This window comes from Melanostigma gelatinosum (assembly GCF_949748355.1).
Source record: "Melanostigma gelatinosum genome assembly, chromosome: 12".
Classification (NCBI taxonomy): domain Eukaryota; kingdom Metazoa; phylum Chordata; class Actinopteri; order Perciformes; family Zoarcidae; genus Melanostigma; species Melanostigma gelatinosum.
This window is the reverse complement of record NC_136645.1, coordinates 19,504,226-19,524,718: the sequence shown is the minus strand read 5'-3', so window position 1 is coordinate 19,524,718 and position 20,493 is coordinate 19,504,226. Positions and strand designations below refer to the sequence as shown.

The 20,493-nt window shown below is 44.5% G+C and overlaps 1 protein-coding gene across 1 annotated transcript in view; it reads right to left on the bottom strand.

Moving 5' to 3' along the window:
- plpp4 (phospholipid phosphatase 4) overlaps positions 1 to 20,493 on the bottom strand; it is a gene marked incomplete at both ends in the record, with an annotated part of 37,811 nt that overhangs the window by 1,154 nt on the left and 16,164 nt on the right. Inside the window, 4 exons of the mRNA XM_079279936.1 lie at positions 644 to 814; positions 13,679 to 13,803; positions 13,955 to 14,018; positions 16,953 to 17,043. Coding sequence (XP_079136062.1) covers positions 644 to 814; positions 13,679 to 13,803; positions 13,955 to 14,018; positions 16,953 to 17,043 — 451 coding nt within the window. The remainder of the gene's footprint in view (positions 1 to 643; positions 815 to 13,678; positions 13,804 to 13,954; positions 14,019 to 16,952; positions 17,044 to 20,493) is intronic.

Here is a 20,493-nt window from a genome sequence, read left to right as displayed (position 1 = left end):
TTTATGTAAATAAATCCTGGCTGTTAAAAGAGTTGCCTGTTCTGTAGCTGCCCTGCTCCCCAGGAACATATGGCTCCCTAATACTAATCAACACCAAAAGACAGAGCTGCCATCCTATTACCACATATTCTCTCCCACACCACCCCACGTAGGCATGCCCCCCCCCCCCCCTACTTCTTCCAGTTGCAAGACTTGTACTTATAATTTTCCTCCCAGGTTGCTGAGTTAAATGCCACCTCGCTGTCATCTGAAGCATTTTTCAGTCATTATGCTGCAGCAAACAGAAAACAGCCTTATACGACAACATGTTCAGTGTGTTGGACAAATAAGCAAGCTGCCCAGTCGGATCTACTGTACAGCTTTTAGCCTTTCCTTGATTTTCCAGCCATGCTGATTCAGGTAAAAATGTGATTACAGCAGTACAGCTGTTTAAAATGAGCATCGGCCCCGGTTTGCCTTCTAAATTATGTGTATTATAATTGTAAAAGCGCCTTGAGCCAGGTGGGATTGAAACAGACTTCTGCACAACAATCCTTTCTCAGGCTGACACAAGCAGATTTAACACTATGTTAGTGTAAGAAACAGATAGTAATTCTGATTAACGCAGTGTCCCTGCGTGCCGTGTCTGAGCTGTTTTGCGGACCTTGCCAGTGGTGTTTGTAGTCGCAAGTCCGGGACAACGCGATCATCATGGCGCTGTAGAGGGGCAGCACCATGGCGCAGAGACGCCAGCTACGCCCTCGGCCTTGATCCGTAAAACACTGCAGCTTCCCCGCCAGGTAGAAGGAGGTGAAGCCGAGGCCGGAGAATGCAACTATAGCGGGCAGAGGAGTGGGCAGACAAAGAGAGAGAGGAGGGAGGGAGGGAGGGGGTCAAAATTGAAAATAAAATGCAGCGTCCTAAAGTAACCAAAATCGCGTCTCTTTCAACCTACAACTGAACAAACCATTAATAGTTTAAAAGAAATATGTGTTTTGTGACAGGTTGACATTGTAACCGTAATTTAGACGGTTTAAAACACGTTGAAAAAAGGTCTAAGACGTTCAGGCTCCATTTCAACGCTTTTTCAACCAGAAATCAACGTTGACATCCGGGTTAGTGCTCACTGGGAGCCATCGTCGCAGCCGCGGTGACGCATTCGCCCTCCAAACGGAGCCTCCTGCTGGATTGAGACACAGCTGGCGCATAGAACGTTATTACGTCACACAAAGATCAGACACCCAATGATTGTCAAGATCAAAGGCAAAGCGGAACAAATGACGTCAGTTCAGAAACTCTAGAACGGCATGACATCACACAAATACCAGAGACAGAATCATATACCCCAGACTGTATTTCTCCAAACTAGTTATTACAGACTTTACTTCTCCAAACTTGATATTACGGACTTTACTTCTCCAAACTGGATATTACGGACTTTCAAGAGCCCAATCAGCCCAAAATTGATGACCTGTATACGCTGCTTCATAAGCACCTTGTGAAGCAGATTACAGAGGAGGATGAGCATGACAATCATGTGAATTCGGCCAAAATGAATGACCTTGAGTGGCGTCAGTGTGACAATGATCTCAATTTGTCCCATTTGGATTACACTGAGCAGCGTCTAGAGGACCAGCGTAACAATGATGTCAAGTCGGAAGCACTGAGTGACTTTGAGCATTTTCTAAAGGATTATCAGTGTGACAATGATCACAATTTGTCCCATTTGGATTTCACTGAGCAGCGTCCAGAGGTCCAGCGTGACAATTATGTCAAGACGGACGCAATGATTGACTTTGACAATTTTCTAAATGATTATCAGCGTGACAATGATCTCGATTTGTCCCATTTGGATTTCACTGAGCAGCGTCCAGAGGACCAGCGTGACAATGATGTCGAGTCGGACGGAATGAATGACTTTGAGCATTTTCTAAAGGATTTTCAGTGTGACAATGATCACAATTTGTCCCATTTGGATTTCACTGAGCAGCGTCCAGAGGTCCAGCGTGACAATGATGTCGAGTCGGACAGAATTAATGACCTTGAGCAGCGTCTAAAGGCGCTCCAGCGTGACAGTGATTTCAAGTCTGACAGAATTAATGACCTTGAGCAGCGTCTAAAGGCGGCCCAGGATGACAACGATCTCAAGTCGCAACTAAATATTGACCTTGAGCAGGCTCTAAAGAGGGCTAATCGTGACAATGATGTCAAGTCGGTCCAAATGAATGACCAGCAGCTGCCCGCTCCAGCTGCTGAGACTCAGACCACAAGTTGGTGGTTTCGCTGTCCCAAAGTACTGAAAGCAGGATTGTTAGTTGGTGCCGCTGTCGCTGTAGTGGGAATAGCGAGAACTTTAATGTCTAAGACTGGAGCGTAGAACCTGTCAAGGCCCATATGATGATCAGCACAAAGATAACATGTTGTGAGTGTGATGCCCACCAATGTGTTGTCACATGTGTGTTATGTATTTTGTTTTCATGCACAGCCAATATGTTTTAAAGTGAGCACACTTGTTTATTCCAGCAATAGTTTTATAAGTGACTGACCTAGTGGGAACAATGATGTTGCCACTAAAGCCACTAGCAGGCACTGTACTCCAGAGAATGCGGGAGGTGAAGAGCGAAGCAGGATGTGAAATCCTTCTTTTCAAGTGACTAAGCGTTCAGGAGAGAACTGCAAGGCTAACAACGTTTAGCATTTTCAGACCATCCTACAGTTATAGATTCTGCTATCATTCATGTTCGAGAACATTTAATGTGCGTGTACTGTACCGAAAATAATGTTTATTTTCGTTGTTTAGTGCTGTATGGAATTGGTGTCCGTCTGCGCTACATGTGCATTTGAGCTAGCACAAAGATAACATGTTGTGAGTGTGATGCCCACCAATGTGTTGTCACATGTGTGTGATGTATTTTGTTTTCATGCACAGTCAATATGTTTTAAAGTGAGCACACTTGTTTATTCCAGCAATAGTTTTATAAGTGACTGACCTCGTGGGAACAATGATGTTGCCACTAAAGCCACTAGAAGGCACTGTACTCCAGAGAATGCGGGAGGTGAAGAGCGAAGCAGGATGTGAAATCCTTCTTTTCAAGTGACTAAGCGTTCAGGAGAGAACTGCAAGGCTAACAACGTTTAGCATTTTCAGACCATCCTACAGTTATAGATTCTGTTATCATTCATGTTCGAGAACATTTAATGTGCGTGTACTGTACCGAAAATAATGTTTATTTTCGTTGTTTAGTGCTGTATGGAATTGGTGTCCGTCTGCGCTACATGTGCATTTGAGCTAGCACAAAGATAACATGTTGTGAGTGTGATGCCCACCAATGTGTTGTCACATGTGTGTGATGTATTTTGTTTTCATGCACAGTCAATATGTTTTAAAGTGAGCACACTTGTTTATCCCAGCAATAGTTTTATAAGTGACTGACCTAGTGGGAACAATGATGTTGCCACTAAAGCCACTAGAAGGCACTGTACTCCAGAGAATGCGGGAGGTGAAGAGCGAAGCAGGATGTGAAATCCTTCTTTTCAAGTGACTAAGCGTTCAGGAGAGAACTGCAAGGCTAACAACGTTTAGCATTTTCAGACCATCCTACAGTTATAGATTCTGTTATCATTCATGTTCGAGAACATTTAATGTGCGTGTACTGTACCGAAAATAATGTTTATTTTCGTTGTTTAGTGCTGTATGGAATTGGTGTCCGTCTGCGCTACATGTGCATTTGAGCTAGCACAAAGATAACATGTTGTGAGTGTGATGCCCACCAATGTGTTGTCACATGTGTGTGATGTATTTTGTTTTCATGCACAGTCAATATGTTTTAAAGTGAGCACACTTGTTTATTCCAGCAATAGTTTTATAAGTGACTGACCTAGTGGGAACAATGATGTTGCCACTAAAGCCACTAGAAGGCACTGTACTCCAGAGAATGCGGGAGGTGAAGAGCGAAGCAGGATGTGAAATCCTTCTTTTCAAGTGACTAAGCGTTCAGGAGAGAACTGCAAGGCTAACAACGTTTAGCATTTTCAGACCATCCTACAGTTATAGATTCTGTTATCATTTATGTTCGAGAACATTTAATGTGCGTGTACTGTACCAAAAATAATGTTTATTTTTTTTCAGCAGTACAGTTTAATGCTTTCAGGTCCTCTGGTCCTGCAGTCTGGGGTTGTCAGGTCGTACCGTCTTTCACCCACTTCAACCCCGGAGATTCTTCTGCCTCGAGCGCCTTCCTCCGGTGTCCGTCGGTCCGGGAATCCCCCGTGCCCTCCTTCGTGTTTACGGACTACACAGGCCGTCAAGCTGCCAGCCCTCCGGTGTCGAGCCACGGGACTCACACCGTCGATCTGCCTACTCTCTGGTGTCGGACCACGGGCTCCACACCTTCACACACATTCTAAATAAAACCTGTTTATATTTACTTCTGTCTCCTGTGGTCTTGCGTTTGGGTCCTACCTGTGAACTCCCGTGACACATACGTCTCGCATCCTTCAACCTCTGGATGTGAGTTTCTTCGGACCCTTGAAGGCAGATTTCTCTGGTATCAGGAGATCTGTCGGCAGTGAGCCACTCCTTCTTGGTTTCTAAGAAGGAGTTTTCAAGGGTCCTAAGAGACTCCTACCAGAGGGTGAAGGATCGGAGACTGGTGGTGGCTGGGTTCAGGAGGTGTGGCTTCTACCCTCTGGACCCAATGGCTATCGACTGGTCACGGGTCATGCCGTCCGGGCCGCGGCGTGGGGCCTCCTCACCACCTCCGCCAACCTCATCGGCATCTTCCTGGGCTGCGCCTGATGTTGCCCTCCCCTCCCAGCATCCCCTTTCTCCAGCCCCTATCCCCAATCCCCAGAACCAACCCCCACCTGCCCCTCCTCCTCCCAATCCCTACATGATCTGCTCGTGCTCTCTGTCTGTGTGCACGACACGTCTGAGAACGCGCAGCTTGGGGGGCCTAATTGTTTTGGCCCAAAAGAGGCGGGTCTATGAAGCAGTTTAGCCAATTGCTGATTGAAGATATAAATGAGTGACATACAATTTAGCCAATCAGCGCCCTCAAATAGATTCAGAGTGGGGCCAGAACGATCTGGCCCCCCTAGCTGCGCGTTCTCGTCAGGAGAAGTCTCTACAGGCTCCAGCGCCAGCGCGAGCACTCCTCCTCCAAGACCCGTTTGAGAGGAGAACTTTGAGGAGATTCTGCAGCCAAAGAGCTGATATCAGATCAGCCTGACCTCACAATCAGACAGCAGACTACATGCGAAGCTTCACTACTAGCTGTACACCAGACAGGTTTGGCTAGCTGCATGACGTCATGCTCATCATTTATTTAGCTTTTTAAAACAACGGGGACGGATCCAGCACGGACAGTTACAGGAGTGAGGGATGAGGAGGTAAGGAAACATGAGAACACCAGGGTAGGGAGTGAGGGATGAGGAGGTAAGGAAACATGAGAACACCAGGACACACATGGAGAACTCTGTCAAGCTACATATTGGGCAAAGTGAACATCTTTTCTTCTACATAGTTGTCCTCAGTCTCATCTGCTTAACTTGGTCATGGAGGCATCAACATGTAATAGAGATGTTAAATTAACAGTGAAAACTCATCATAGCTTAATTTAACATCAGTATTCATAATTACACTTCATGTTTACTTCTCCTGATCTTTACCTCCTATAACAAGGTCCATAGGTAAACATGTTATGTTATATTATATTATATAAGTGTTATTTACATGTTTTTTTTGGTGTTGGAATAAATGTTAAATATTTAACTGCCAAGTAATAATGCGTCTTTGATACTTACATTTTTTTGCATTAAATCATACTGGGATGTTTGCTGAAATTGATAGGATGGCCCTACCTAGAAAATTTTCCACCAGCCGCCACTGGTCCAGATTATAAATGTAGCTCAAGCGCAAGTTCAATCAGGAAGACACGCACTAGTAATCGCTGTCTTTCCTCTCCTTGTAAGTACTCTATCAGCTGATTGGGGGCGTGCACTTTTAAGTAACCAACCAGATGCGGCACACCGGGTCCTCAAGCCAATCATATCGTTGCTGTCAATCTTTAAATAGTGTTCTCCTCTCTGCTGCTGTCAGGTGTCATTTCAGCTAAGCAGATGCAACCCTCCTCCACCCCAGTCACCTCCAGTCAGCATCACAGTCAGGCTCCTGATGCATCATCAGTGCAGCAACTCCTTTCATCACCACCACCAGTGTCTGGACTCCAGGGGGGATTAGGCCTGTTGGACCTCAGTATCCCTACTGATACTACTTCAGGATGGAGTCCAATCGCCAAAGACTTTGCACTTTTGCATATTTGACGCTTGTATAATAAATCATTGTTAAACTTATGAAACAAGTCTCTCCTGATTGAAATAATATTGTGTATCAGCAAAAACATAAACCGTGACCATTTCTCAAGAGACCTTCTTGTAAAAGTCAATTACACTGCATGATGGGAAAGTGTGCAACAGTTACAGTGCAACATAAGAAATCAGAGATGGAACAAAATATTGTGATGACAAAGCGTTTTAGGCTGAACAAGGTAATGAAGAAGGCAGATCGGAGACTTGCAGTTTGTCCACTGCCACCCGCTAGGGGGTAATCTCACTGAGGGATGAAACTTCAGTCTGTTCGGGAAAATTCCTCCAAACTAAATCCCTGTGTGCGACACGACATCCACATCTACACGGCCACACTCATCACGACCCAAACGCTGATGGAGACTTTCTTAGCGCATGGAGTTTGTCTCTCAGTGTGCATCCCTGAGCCAATACATAGAAACAAAATGAGATTCATAATGACCCATTTCTATGCAAACACTGCCATACTGAGATAAGACAGGAGGCCCTGCCAGTCCCAAATTACATCACATCAGATCAGTATGGGGCTGATGCATTAATACATAGCTGATGCAAACTGCTCATTTCGTCCAGCAGCTCCGTCGCACAGGCCCGCCAACGGCCGGAGAGTCTGAGGTCACAGTGAAAGCTAAAGCCCTGTAGCAGAAACTAATGCGACCGAGCCGCTGGACCAGCTGTGAGGAGTTGATGGTGGTTGGTGGAAGAAAAACAGCGGGGCTCTAATTATATGAATCATAAGCTGTGGGGAGCCTTCAAGAAAAAGTGGTGCTGAGGCAGGGTCATTACTTTACTGGAGCAAACAGCACATGTGTCCCACAACCCACAAACTGGTCAAGAATACTGGTCGTAATGCAGGACACGTGTAGAGAGAACGAGGCCGAGGTCCAGCCGTCTCAGTGGCCGTCCTGCTGTCAGGGAGTAGGAGTTGGCTCCATTAAGAACTCAGCATTTGTCCAGTCGGCAATTTAGCCCCATATATTGGATGGCTGGTACAGGTTGATAATGGGTTTTGAATAAAGAATGGTTATACAGTGTCACACACCTCGGAAATGATGGCTATAATGTTGTTCGCTTGATTGCATTTTGACTTTAAAGTTGACTCCTATATTGAACACTTAAACAGCAATGAATCTCATGTGGGTTGGATTCCACAAAGGTATGCATGGAGTCCTGTATGTGTTCCTGTCGTTGCTACTCAGCCAACATACAGTTTCCATGTAAGCTCTCAAGCTGGACACACTGTCCAAAAAATATGGTCCACAATCCACAAAGAAAAAACACTAAAGTGCAAAGCACACACTGGACACGTTAAGACAGATTTTAGCCCGGGATTGGTCGCCAATTGGTCTGTTGTTGAAAACTTTACTGGAAAAAACCCATTATCAATAAGTACCAGCCATCTCTGAACGACACCCGTATTTTTAACATCTCCTGGAAGAGGCCCAACTGACGTGAATCAAATGGATCCTGTATTGCTGACTGTACGGGCCAGTTGGGTGGGCTATACAATCCCACTTACTGGTTTAAGTGGCAACATCACATTTGGCCAATTGGTCCCTTTTAATAGTTTAAGCTTTAAAGTGCACCAGTAGTTCAAAGCTTCATGGAGACCTAATGCACCCTGGGCTATATTAACCAAGTTAATACATTCCACCAGTTTAATCAATCTACATGGAGAGCAGGGACATTATAAAATATACAAAAAATGAATTGACACAATATATGGTATAACCCTATCCTGCACAGAGTCGTGATTATCAGCCCCCACAAAGTGTGCCACAGGGTTTTAACAGACAACTAAAACCCACGTTACTTCCATGCTTGCTGGCTCAGTTCATCAGTCCAGTCCTTCTGTTCGGAGGTCGTGAACAAGCCATCTGAGGTCCTGAGCATCCCTCAGTGCCCATACATCTCGCGTCTGGGGCAACCGCTCCACATTTCCAATCACACAGCAGCTCACACCATTCATTTTAATCGCTCTCCAACCATAGCTCAGAAGATTACATTGCTCATTTGGATAGACAGAGCTAAATTATCCGTGAACCAGTGACTCAGTGTGAAGAACATTTCAACTGCGGAAAACTCACAGTTAAGCTGCGTTCACACCGGTCGCGTTGATTTTTTGACGCACTGCAAAATCGGGTCCAACGCACTGCACAATCGCGTCCAACGCGCCGCCGGTCGTGTTCACACCAAACGCCGCAAAATCTCGTAGCGCCGGAGAGGGGGCGTGGTTTATCATCCTGGAAGCCGTTCACCTGGCCGCCATTTCTTTCCGCTGTCAACCATGAAAGGAATAAGGACAATTGCTGCTTTGTACGTGTTGTGGAAGTCCCTCAAATGTCGGAATGCCAAACGCCGTCATGTCTGGTTCATAATATTGTTCAGAGGAGCTCCGTGGATTGTATCGAGCTGTATTCACTGTCTAGCAAGCCACCGGTCGCTGTTTACTACAGCTGTAGGAACACAAAATAAACTGATTTGGCTGCGATTCAACGGCAATAAACCGACAAAAAGGGACTCCGAAATAACTACATAATGATGCCGATTTGTAGGTTACTGGTCTTCTCAATGGAGCTCTGATGGATCGGTGCTAGGCTATGCTAACATCGTAGCAGCTCCACCAGCACTCAATAACGTCACGTAGACGTAAATACGGCAGCGTCTATTCATTGTTTGTACCGTATGGTTGACACACACACATGTATACACATAGTTTGGTCCGGTCTCTGTTGATATGAGGTATCGTAGAGCTCTGGGTGAACACAGACGGCTACAGGATTTATTTCCTGATTCAACAACGGCAGGAAGCCAGTGATGACAGGGGGAGCAACTCAACGCTGATAGGCTATCGCGCCACAGCGTCACGCGATTATGTCGCTGAAGTTGAAAAATTTCAACTCGCGCGTTGGCGATTTTGCGGCGTCCAACGCAAAAACGCGCCCAACACGCCGCGCCATCGCAAAATCGCGGCGGGCCAGTCTCATCGTGTCTGTGCATAGACTTTGTATGTAATCTCGACGCGCGTCAAAAAATCAACGCGACCGGTGTGAACGCAGCATTACACACATACACGGCTGACAGTTCCTGCGACAGTGAAATATTTCAACAGCTGGTGTTCCACTAAGGATAAATTACAATAACTTTGGTGATCCTCTCACTATTTTTCCATCGCCATCATCAGGTCAAAATTAATTTGAATTTGTCCAATAGGCTGCTTTGGTTTTTGGGGGTTTTTTGTGACTGGGAGGGGAGGGGGGGGACACGAGCTAAATAGCCTACAGCCAAATGCTGAATACGATATTTTTAAGAGACCAACAATGTTGAAGTTAACTTTCACGAACTTGTAAGACGAAAACACAGAGACGAAAACACAATGTAGCCAGGTCCATTTTACTCTAAACAGGACCATCATTTACTAAATGAACATCATGCTGCATTGTAGAAGGCTTGAAACTACAGCTTGAAACTATAAACTCATGTTTAAAATGTCTACTGATGTGATAAATCAAGTGAGGGTCATTTTCTCATAGATATACAAAGGGAGCGAGCATGGCAACCATTATACCAGCTAAACATCAGCGTGTTAGCATCGTCACCGAGAGCATGTACTGTTAGCATGCTGACTTTAGCATTCAGCTTAAAGTAACACTGCGCCTAAGTAAATCCTCGCAGGGATGCTAACAAGGCTGAAGACTCTAAAAGCACACATTGTCACTATTTTCAAGTTTGCTGTTAGCTTCATAATTATCATTATGTGGGACAATAGGCTCCATCAACACCACACCACATGAGCACATTCTAAGTAGACTTCATTTTGAATATTTCCCACTGTTAAAGTATACAGAGCAGAATATGATTTCATTTTGTGTGTGAGTATAACCTGGCATTCCTTATAGTAATAGTTCTAAATGAAATGAAGCATGAAGGAATGGCTGACAAGAGGACAAGTACCGCAGACTGTGTAGTGAAAAAAGGTGATCTCTTGGACCTGTTAAGATTTTTGTCCAGTGAACACAGAGGACACATTTTAAAGTAGATACGTGCTCTTTAAAGTACAGGGTTTGGCCCTACTTAAAGAGTGGAGTCAAGCTCCGGTCAAAGCCCCTGCAAAGTCTAGTTATTGTGGTAATAGCAGTCTCTTTACCTTTCCCCCCGGTCATTCTGTTGAAATGTCTGTCATTGACCACACACAGACACAAAGCATCTCACCAACCTCTGGCAGGAGCGGTTCTGTTTTTTTTTTTTAAATCTCCCTTCACTCTCATTTCTGTTTTGACATTTGACCCCTGCAGGAACCCGTAGGGCACCCCTCTGTCTCCCGTCACCAGCCATGCATATTAACCAACCACTTGAGCTCTTGTCACAACCATTAACATGCAAAAGCCCGACAGGAACTCGTTATTAGCGCTGCATAATTGCTGCAGCACTCCAACACGAGCTGTTCCTCAAGTTCCTGTTTGGACACCCGAGGCGGCCTGAAGTGTTCCTCAGCGGGTAACAGTAAATGTACGAGCGCACACTTTGCAGAATTCTAACTCTCTTTAGCTGCTGAACTAATTGGATGGGACATCCCGAGCTGCGGTTCATTTAATGTAGATCGTTGTGTGCAAGTGAAATATGCAATGTGGAGATTCAGAGATGTGATTACGTCCGTCTCGCGGGATGCATTATTTTTTAAAAGGGCATATTAATTGATCATATCGAAAATAATTTATTTATGTTAATATGCACAGTGGGGGATGATGAAATGAATATGATTCAGAGGGAGATAACCTACAGCTAATGCTTTTGGGCCGGCTTGATTCACAGCCGTCTACAATGGTGCAGTGGGTTCAGGGGAGTTTGTTTTTCTCTTTCTGGGACCTGTCTCCTCCAATTTGGGTTACTCTGTTACTTTGCTATGAGGTGAAGAAAATAAATCAAATCACAGAGGACCTGAGTGGCTTTAAAATCTTTGAAATGCAATAATAGTTGTTGTGCTTTAGAACAAAGCTGTCAAACACTGAAGCCTAAGTGCTAGGGGTGTAACGGTATGCGTATTCGTATTGAAGCGTTCGGTACGAGGCTCACGGTTCGGTACGCATGACGAACCGAATACGTTTGAATAAAAAAAAATAAAAATCTCTTTTGCAAGATGTAAGTAACAATACTACATAACATGAAGGAGCAGTTTTTGTTTTTTATGCTTATGTGTTGCTAAGAAGACACCCCAGAAGATGGGTCACTCAGGTATAGTTCCATCATTGTTCAAAGTCAAAGAATAACTTCATGATGTTAGTTTAATGAATAAATATATTTTAAAATCAAGTACATTTCTCTGGCATTTATAGTTTTCTACTGTACCGAAACGCACCAAACCGTGGCTCCACTGTACCGAACCGAACCGTGAATTTTGTGAACCGTTACACCCCTACTAAGTGCATATTTATATTTTTGTCCTGGCTGATTCTAAAGGATAATCCAGCATGGTTTTGAGTTTCTTTTACCGATAGTCCGCGTCTCTGGCTTCATACCGGTCACAAGAGGTGTTGCATTACGTCCAGATGCCACTTTGATTAAGGCTACATTCACTCTTGCTATCAGCCTGCCCCTATTCCCTGCCCGTTCACACATCCGTCTGGGCATAAAGCTCTGTAACGTCTGCGTGGTCCAACAATCGTGGTCCAGCTGAAAGGGGACACAGACAGGAAATTGGATTTCTTCTGCTCTCTAGACGTGCTGGCACGCGGGTGTCCTCCCCATGTCCTCGTCGCACAATTATCTCAATCACTTTCTCACTCTCAGCGAAACAACACAAGGCCATTAGAGCTGCCGCGAGGGATGGATGTAATCCATACACAGCGCTGCAGTGATGTACAGAGAAAGGTCCCTCTCTGCTTTTAATGGGACACAGCCAGGACTTCAAAGCAGTTCTATTTAAAGCAGCTCTGAGAAGCTGTAAATGTGCAACTTTAACATTATGTCAAGGCATCGATTTGGAATCAGACTTGGACCATGAAATTACAACAGCGGTGAAGTCTCATCCATCTTGCTACATCGTTGTGAAAACACAGAAAAGGCCGATTCATCCCGGGTTTTAATTTGTCCAGCCTGCTGCGGGTTAGTTCAAGGCAGTCACACCCACATCAGGATTTCAATTTAACACGTTCACAAAGCATTTCACAAGTGTTTCTTGCACACACACACATACGCCCTCCACCTGTCGAGTGCACTTCTTCTTCCTGAACTTACATGAAACATTTGAAGTTTAATTGGAATATGAAATTCAAAAGTTCAAAATGTTCACGGTGCCAGGGATTTTCATATCTTTTTTAAATTGTGAGAATTAAAATGCTTCAGTTGGATGCAACCATTTCCGTATTAACACATATTGCTGCAACACTTGGGAATTCTACATAATGAGCTGGTTAAATGTGAATGTGTATCCAGAGTGGAAATGCAATAAGGGTTTTCAACAAAAGCAAACAAGATAGATGTAAAGGGTGCAACAGTCCGGGCACAGCTCGCTGGAGGATATGAAGATTTATTTTTTTCTTTTTCATATTGCATAATAGATAGCAGGAGGTTCGATGTAATTCCAGTGGAAGCATTTAACTCTTGGTTGACTTTTCTGAGTCGCAGGAGCGCGAGAGAAAAGCAATTCCACGAGTATGTTTTTATCAAAGACGTGTGTCTTCTTGAACGTCGTCTTTACATGTCCGGTGCGCCACACAGTGCCGAGGAAGCTATGCAACATCTGTGCGGTCGCCCACAGCAAACACTCCATGAACGCCACGTAACATTCATCTGCTGGACAACAGAACAACATGTGAATTATTTAACACGCTGCTGGAGTGAAAAACAGCTTGGAAAGCAATATGGTAGAAAAAAACATGTCCAGCGTGCCGCATTGCTCTGCACAGCTGAACACAGCGGGGAGTCTCATGAAGCTGAAACGGTGGGTGTGCGTTCAACTCCCATGCGATCACCAAATGAGCCGGATTGAATGCGCTTGACTCAATCAATCAACCCGAGAGCATCTCGACAAAGCGCCTCGGGATGCGTAATGATAACTCATTGCTTACATGTTGTAATTACCTTTGAAGAGAGGCAGCAGCGAGATCATCACTTGTGAAATGTGAGCTAAATGCCTGGTGAACAACCAGTCAGCACTCATAGACGTGATCTATACTTGGTGACATGTTGCTCAGAGCAATGAGATTTCAAACTGTGTGAACAGCCACAGTTGCATGCGGTTTTAATGAGCCGGCGTGTGATTTCGGATATTATTTGGCAGTGTGCGCTGCGAGCGCTGGCGGGCACCTGCCTTGACTGAAAGCATGGTACTCACAGGAGGAGTGGCTGCTGGGGAAGCTCTTGCGTCCCTCAGAGACTAGATCTGGCTCCCCGGTGCACAGCATCTTCGCATTTACTTGTCCATCCGGGAAGCAACGTTGGAAATAGTCGGGCCTGGGTCTGAAAGTGGAAAAACAACCCCAAAAAGATGGTTGACAAACAATTTATTGTCTATCAATCTAGTGAGTCAAAGCTGAAAAAGAAAAAGTGATCTTCAGGGATGTAGCGTGACTAAAGGAGCCGGAGAAATGCGTCATGATGTTAAGCGTACCTGCCAACAATCAACTTGATGGTGTTTGTGAAGACTCCATTCAGGGCGAGGGCCAGGGACACAGCTGGAGGAGGGAGATTGACACACGCACACACACACACACACACACACACACACACAGTCAAATCAGCATCAAGGAGCAGTCATAGAAACAGCGAGGCTGCAGTGATACAACTGATTGAACTGTCATGTTCTGGCAGGTTGCCCACTCTTCTGATGTAATGTACAAATAAAAGAGCCAATTAGGTTCACGGGAATTTCCCTTGCCGCTGGACAGATGGTTGTCAGGATTTATGCGTTCAGCCTTTCAGAATTTTTAAGCAGCAACCTTAGCGAGCAGATTCATAAACGCACGCAGAGAAATAGACAAATGTATAAATTCATGGGAAGTTTCTTTCATCCATAGCGGAATCACGTCCTTTGTGTAGCCAAATGAAATGAAGCCCGAGGCCACTAGGCCCCGTCGTAATCGTGTACCCTGGGGCCCACTGTAACTACTTTAAGCCACTGCTACAGAGAGCCAGATATTTAATTGGGAGAAAAAGTATCCCTGCAGTGGTGGTGGCAAAATGAATGCACCTACTTAGAGCCAATCTAACTGTAAAGCAATTAGTGCTTCAGTTCAACTTTGGTAATTGGAACCAGGAGGACTGCTGTTGGTTGGCAGGTAGGCAGTAGACATTACACTGTAACTGTACATTCATTTCAGTAGCTGTGAGGCAAACCGCTGGGGCTCATCATTAGTCAGAGTCGCTGCCCTCTCAGGTTAATCCCAGCAGTCTGCGGGGTCAATTGAATGCACCACCTCGTCGCCGGAGCTCAAGCGGTATTATCTTCCTCAACTGCTGAGACGGGCGCAGTGTCAATGTTATATTTAACAGCTCGTTAATTTGGGCAAACTCTGTGCAGATCAGATGAAAGCCCAAAATGAGACATGTTCCGTTTGACAAGTTGAAAAATTGGGACGTTAAATTGCAATGTGTTCCCCTCGTTGGATATCTCATTTAGTTTAGTCTGGGGTAGTACGCTGATTGCCATTAAAGTATTCATTCTTTAGCTCTAACACAGTTTTGGCAGTCTTTTTTTTTCTTTTTGTATTGACGTCTATTTGTAAAACTCTGAGCCGAAGGAGACTGGATGCTGTAAACTAATGTGGTATAATGTGCTGCATGCTTTGTGACTCCGTGCATCAAGTTCAGCCTGGCATCTGTTCTTTTTAAAGGGTATGAAAGGAACCGATGTGATTGGTCTTTCTTGAAGCTCGCAACAAGTGCACCTGCTGATATTGCGTTCCTCCTCAAAAATAATGAAGTCCCCCAGCTACAGCCTTTTGCCAAATTGGTCTGTGCAGGACTGAGTCACTTACCCCAGAGTTTGCTCTGGTGATTGCACTATACAGGAGTCTCAGGAAATTGAAGACCTATTCAGTAAAGACTTGCGCTCCTGCCATCACTTTACAAAGGTCCCTCGCATTCAGCTCATATAGACGACCAATCTGACTTGCTGTTGAGGCTGATTGGAATAAAATCTCTGTCAGTCAAACAATATGACATCCTAAAGGAACTGCAACTGCCTAAATCTTCCAAATGTTCTTGATTATTGACATTCATCCTCAAAACTCCGGTTGAAGTTTAGACCCATCCACATTCGACCAAATATGCAGACACCACACAAACTCCTGCTATTGATGACGCCCTCATTGTGTCAGTAACTGGAAGATGAGTCCCTCTACACACATCAAACAACAACGCCTCTGCCTGCCATGAGATCTCACCTGCAGATGATGAACAACATCATTCATGCTTCGCAACCAAAATTTAAAAGAATCACTGCAGAGTCATCCCCGAGCCGTTCTCAGAGTGTCGTCTTTTGGCAAATACGATCAAATTTCCAAAATGACTGCATGATATCTTGACTGAGGGACGAGTAAACAATTAAGCTGCAGGAGTTTGGGAATGATAAAGGGTTATTAGGCGACTCTAACAAAGGGAACACTGTGCTCTGTTTACTCCAAAGAAAGATAAAGAGGAGCGGATGTGAGTGCACTGTTTCAAATAATAAATGCACAATATTAGAAAAGTCCCCTCGGTATTACAGGGGTGAGAATCTGACTCTTAAAACCCTGAAATGATGCCAGCACAAATAGGTCTGTTTGAAATTTTAATTTGTGAATTCAGAATTCGAGGACCCTCGGGGGCAACATTGAACTCAATATCTTTGCAGAAATAAAGGGATAGCTGCTTTTCTATGATTTAAACTTGCGATGGCAAAACAAGTGGGCCTGTGTCGCTACTTCTTGACTGCACACCCAGCCCAAAAAACTGCTTCTGTGATCCGTCTTTCTTATGAGGTCTCGAGCCTTGATTCGAAGCCATGTTCAAAACTGAGACCAGAGTAATGGGCTCACTTTTTATTCTTTCTTCTTCAGCGGGATGTTGATTTGTACGACTATAAAGCCGAGTAGAAGTGCTTCTCTGCAGGCGATAACGGGCCTGTTCAATTCTCCGGAGCCCTGTAATCCGCACAACCGATGCACCGAGCCACCCTCTCGCCACCAGATCCATCTCTGTGTGTCTCTTTAATTAGATTTGCGTTACACTTCCTTCATGCTCTCTGATGTCCTCTGCCGTCGCCTCGACCCAAAGGAGGGCAAATGGCAAACGGGGCAGGAATCAGCGTGAGAGACATTCCCAGATGCTGTGAGAAATAGCATGAAATCTAAAATGTGTGTAAATACTCGTGGCGTCTGTGATTAAGATGAACTCGTGTGGTGACATATCGACTGTAACACGAGGTCACAGAATTGAAAGATCGGCACCATTAAGCACAATGAAGTAGTTTGTGGTTAGCCCATACTTTCAGGCAGAACAGGGGAAAGAAGATCATTTGTATTAATAGAAACTCCAACAATACGTGCATCAACTATAAATAGAGAAGCTTGATGATGGTGACTAACAACAACACATTTGTGACATTTGAAGTAATTGCCGTCACGTACCTAAACATGCCTCTTTGAGCTCCGTCTTGTCCGTCCGCTGAATTATCTTCACCACGAATATCACCGCCAGTGGGGTAAGGAATGAAATTGCCTGGGAGGACATGGGAGACGAGAAACGGACAGTTATTGTGACGTTCGAGGTGCGCCGCAGCGTTCCACGGGATCCGTTTTGCAGGTTAATCGTTAAATGACTGTTGCCTTGGGGAATGACAGAACCTATCCATTATTCAGAGTTTATTTTAACAAGGCAAACCGGAGGGCCAAAAAGGCTTCTTTGTTGCTCAGTGGGGTCTCTTTATGTCTGCACAGAGACGAATGGTGTCCCTCACTTGATAAGAGATAATGGGCCTCCCCGGCACACCGGTAATTATTCATGCCTCACAATGGATTCATGACATTTCGGCCAAATTTATTATATTTTCTTTGCCTTAAGCAACAGAGGTAGTAAAAACAAAGGCAGAGCTCCAGTTACATTATCATAACACACATACTGGATTTCCCTCGAGTGCTCGAGTTCATCAGTTCAGAGGAGTGTACATCAGTGTAGCTCTGCCAACTCATCTTGTACCTCACTTTCCTCTTTGAAGGAGCTGGATTCAAATACGTAATCACACTTGGATTCAAGTGCACCAACAGCTATGATCAGAGTTAGAAATTAAACCATTTATTTATGTCGCCATGACATGGGCACAGAGGTGCGTCGCCGTTCAAAGGTTCGGAGTCAGCTGTTATATTATTGTTTCTCTTCTTTCCTTGAATGATGGCTATTTTAACAGAGATGAAAATAGTACAGATCAGACACAAACAGTATTTACAGTAGAAATAGTTTCGGCCCCAAAAGAAGAAGAATTCAATGATTAAAATGTCCATTTGAATCGATGTGCCCATGGTGTCGCATGAGTTGGAACTTCAATTTTGAATTTTTGAGTTTCCCATTCTAGAAGAGCGCAGGCGACCCGAGATCATAATTGAACCACAACGCTGCAATTGCGCTCTTAATATTTTTGGAAGCTGTTTTTCTCCGGGCCCTCTGCGGTTTCTTCTGTGGTTCGATCGAATAGGTCGAAGCTGTGATTGGTCAGTGTTGTGGTATTACCAGGTGGACCCAAGCGCAGGATCACTGACGCAGAGGCAGATGAAGTTTGAGGAGGTTCACTGCCGGACAACAAGGGATGGATGGTGGGTGAGTGGAGGGAAGAAGATGGCTGAGGGGCGATGGCAGATGGCAGACTAGGCTGGACGGGCAGGAAGGAAATGTCACTCACATTGTAGCAATGAACGACAAAGTGCTTATGCTGAGCCTTATTCAGTACACGCAACATACAGTACACTGTATCATGGACAATAGTCCATTGTATACAGTGTGATACAGTGGGGGTCGCACCTGCAGATGGAAACCCATTTAACAGTGCCTTGATCCAATGAGGCGTTCACTGTTCGCCACATAGTGCGTAGAATGAGCAGCTATTATATGTCCCGGTGGCTAAACACACCTACACCCACCTACAAAGAGACAGACACAGGTTCATATTCACTATTAAATGTTACCTGGCAAAACTGGATCCCAGCAACCAAGCTGTGGCAACTCAGCAGTTAGTGACATCCGTCATGTTTGCCAACAAAATGCAGTGTCAGTGCCCTTTCAGTCACAGCAGCTCCCATCACTGTATCGCTGTGAGGGAATCCAGGGAATCATATGCATGCAGTGTGTGTGTGGGGGGGGGCAGCTATTTTTAGACAGTATTCCAGACCTGCCAGTATTTTACTTTCAGATGCTCTCTTCATAATAACCTAAAATGATATTGGCACTCAGTATGTAACAGTTAACCAAAGACATGAAGAGTCATGTAAGGAAAGCAGCAGGAGGCTACTTATGAGGGTTTGAGTTGCCAAACATTAATTAAAGCATCCATAAACATCATGTGGTCATTTAAAGACACTCATAAATAGGCATTCATGTCTTTTCATTGACGAAGAGATGCATTTTATAGCACATGGTCTTAAATAATGTTCATTGTCTTTTTCTCATTAGATGCTGTTGAAGGTGACATTAAAAGTTCACTTTATTCCGTGCGTGTGCTCATACATTTAGGTATCTGGAGTCCCTACCAGCCCACACAATGTGAAAGAAGACGACCCAGTCAGTTTTTCGTGGGCTGCTCAGATCACAAAACATGTGATTCAAGCCAAGCCATTCAGATTTGGCTCCCTATGTCACGTGAAGGTTCTTTAGATTACACCCACCCCCACACCTAGTTAACTCACATACGGTATGCAGCTCTCAGGGAGATCCCCAGTCAAAAAAAAATCATTCTCAACCAATTTTCTGTTATTTTAACACTCTGAATATCTTTTGTGGAAATGGACATTGTTTGTTCTACCTGTGAATTACATGAACTTTTTCACAAAATGGAAAGATGAGATTTGACTTCAGGCACTGATTTGAGGTCTGTATGCTTCAGTATTAGTTCATTTGCATCGACGACAGCCATAAATACAACCTTTGGCTTCACTGAGGATTATGTACTCTAAGATCATTGTGTCGAACAACTTACGAGCACTAGAGAACATTCCTGCCCCTTCCATAATGAGAGAGTGACTCTTCAGGCTGCATGCACGCTAACGGCATATATCTAAATAAAGGTTGCAGTGAGTCACAGCGTAGCTTCATGTAAATCCCCTCCATGGACTATTTGTAATGGCCAGATACATTCTCCACACCTTCAGGGCAACTGTCGGCACAATGACGTTGAAGAAGCCTGACAGTTGGGTCTCGGCACCGGGAGCATGTTCCCTATAAGAGGCACGTGGGCTGGGGTTTTGGTGGGGAGATGGGGCCTTGTCTCCCATTGGTTATTTAGGGGCCTGCCATTAGCAAAGATCTATGGACGTTGAAGCTAATATGAACTGTCAACATCTTTTAAAAACCATGTTGAAAAAGGAAACAAGAAAAAAGAGAGTTCAGATGAGCTGGAGATAAGCTGACGGGTTTGTCTGTTGCTGGACGCTCAGCAAAAATGTAAAATTTCGCATCAAAACTATTCGTACCAGCAGCGATGCAAATTTTAGACAGTTGCAACCACTGTTTGAGGTCAATTGCATAGCCAACTGTCAGCTTTTTTTATTGAGTGAATTTAAGTTACATGTCTAGGGCTTTTATTGTGAAAGGTAAGAACAGAAGGAGTGGATCTGGTCTGCACTGCCTTTGTCAAAATTGAAAGGAGAAACCTAACTTGATGTCTTGGTTCGGTCCACAGAGCTCCTGTTTTGTTGTGCAACACAAGTGTACCTGTTGAATATGTTTCGTTCCTTTATTCAAGGTACAAAAGCTCAGAAAAATTGTCCTTGCTCTGGATGCTCTTTATGCTAAGCTAATCGCCTCCTGGCTCTCTAGCGTCATACTTTCGTACAGACATGAGAGTGGTATAAATCCTTTCATCAATTTAATGGCAGGAGAGCAAATAAGCACATTTCTTCAATTGTTGATTTTCTTTTCCTTTTGAACTCAGAAATAATTTTATTAAAATTGCCTTCCCAAACA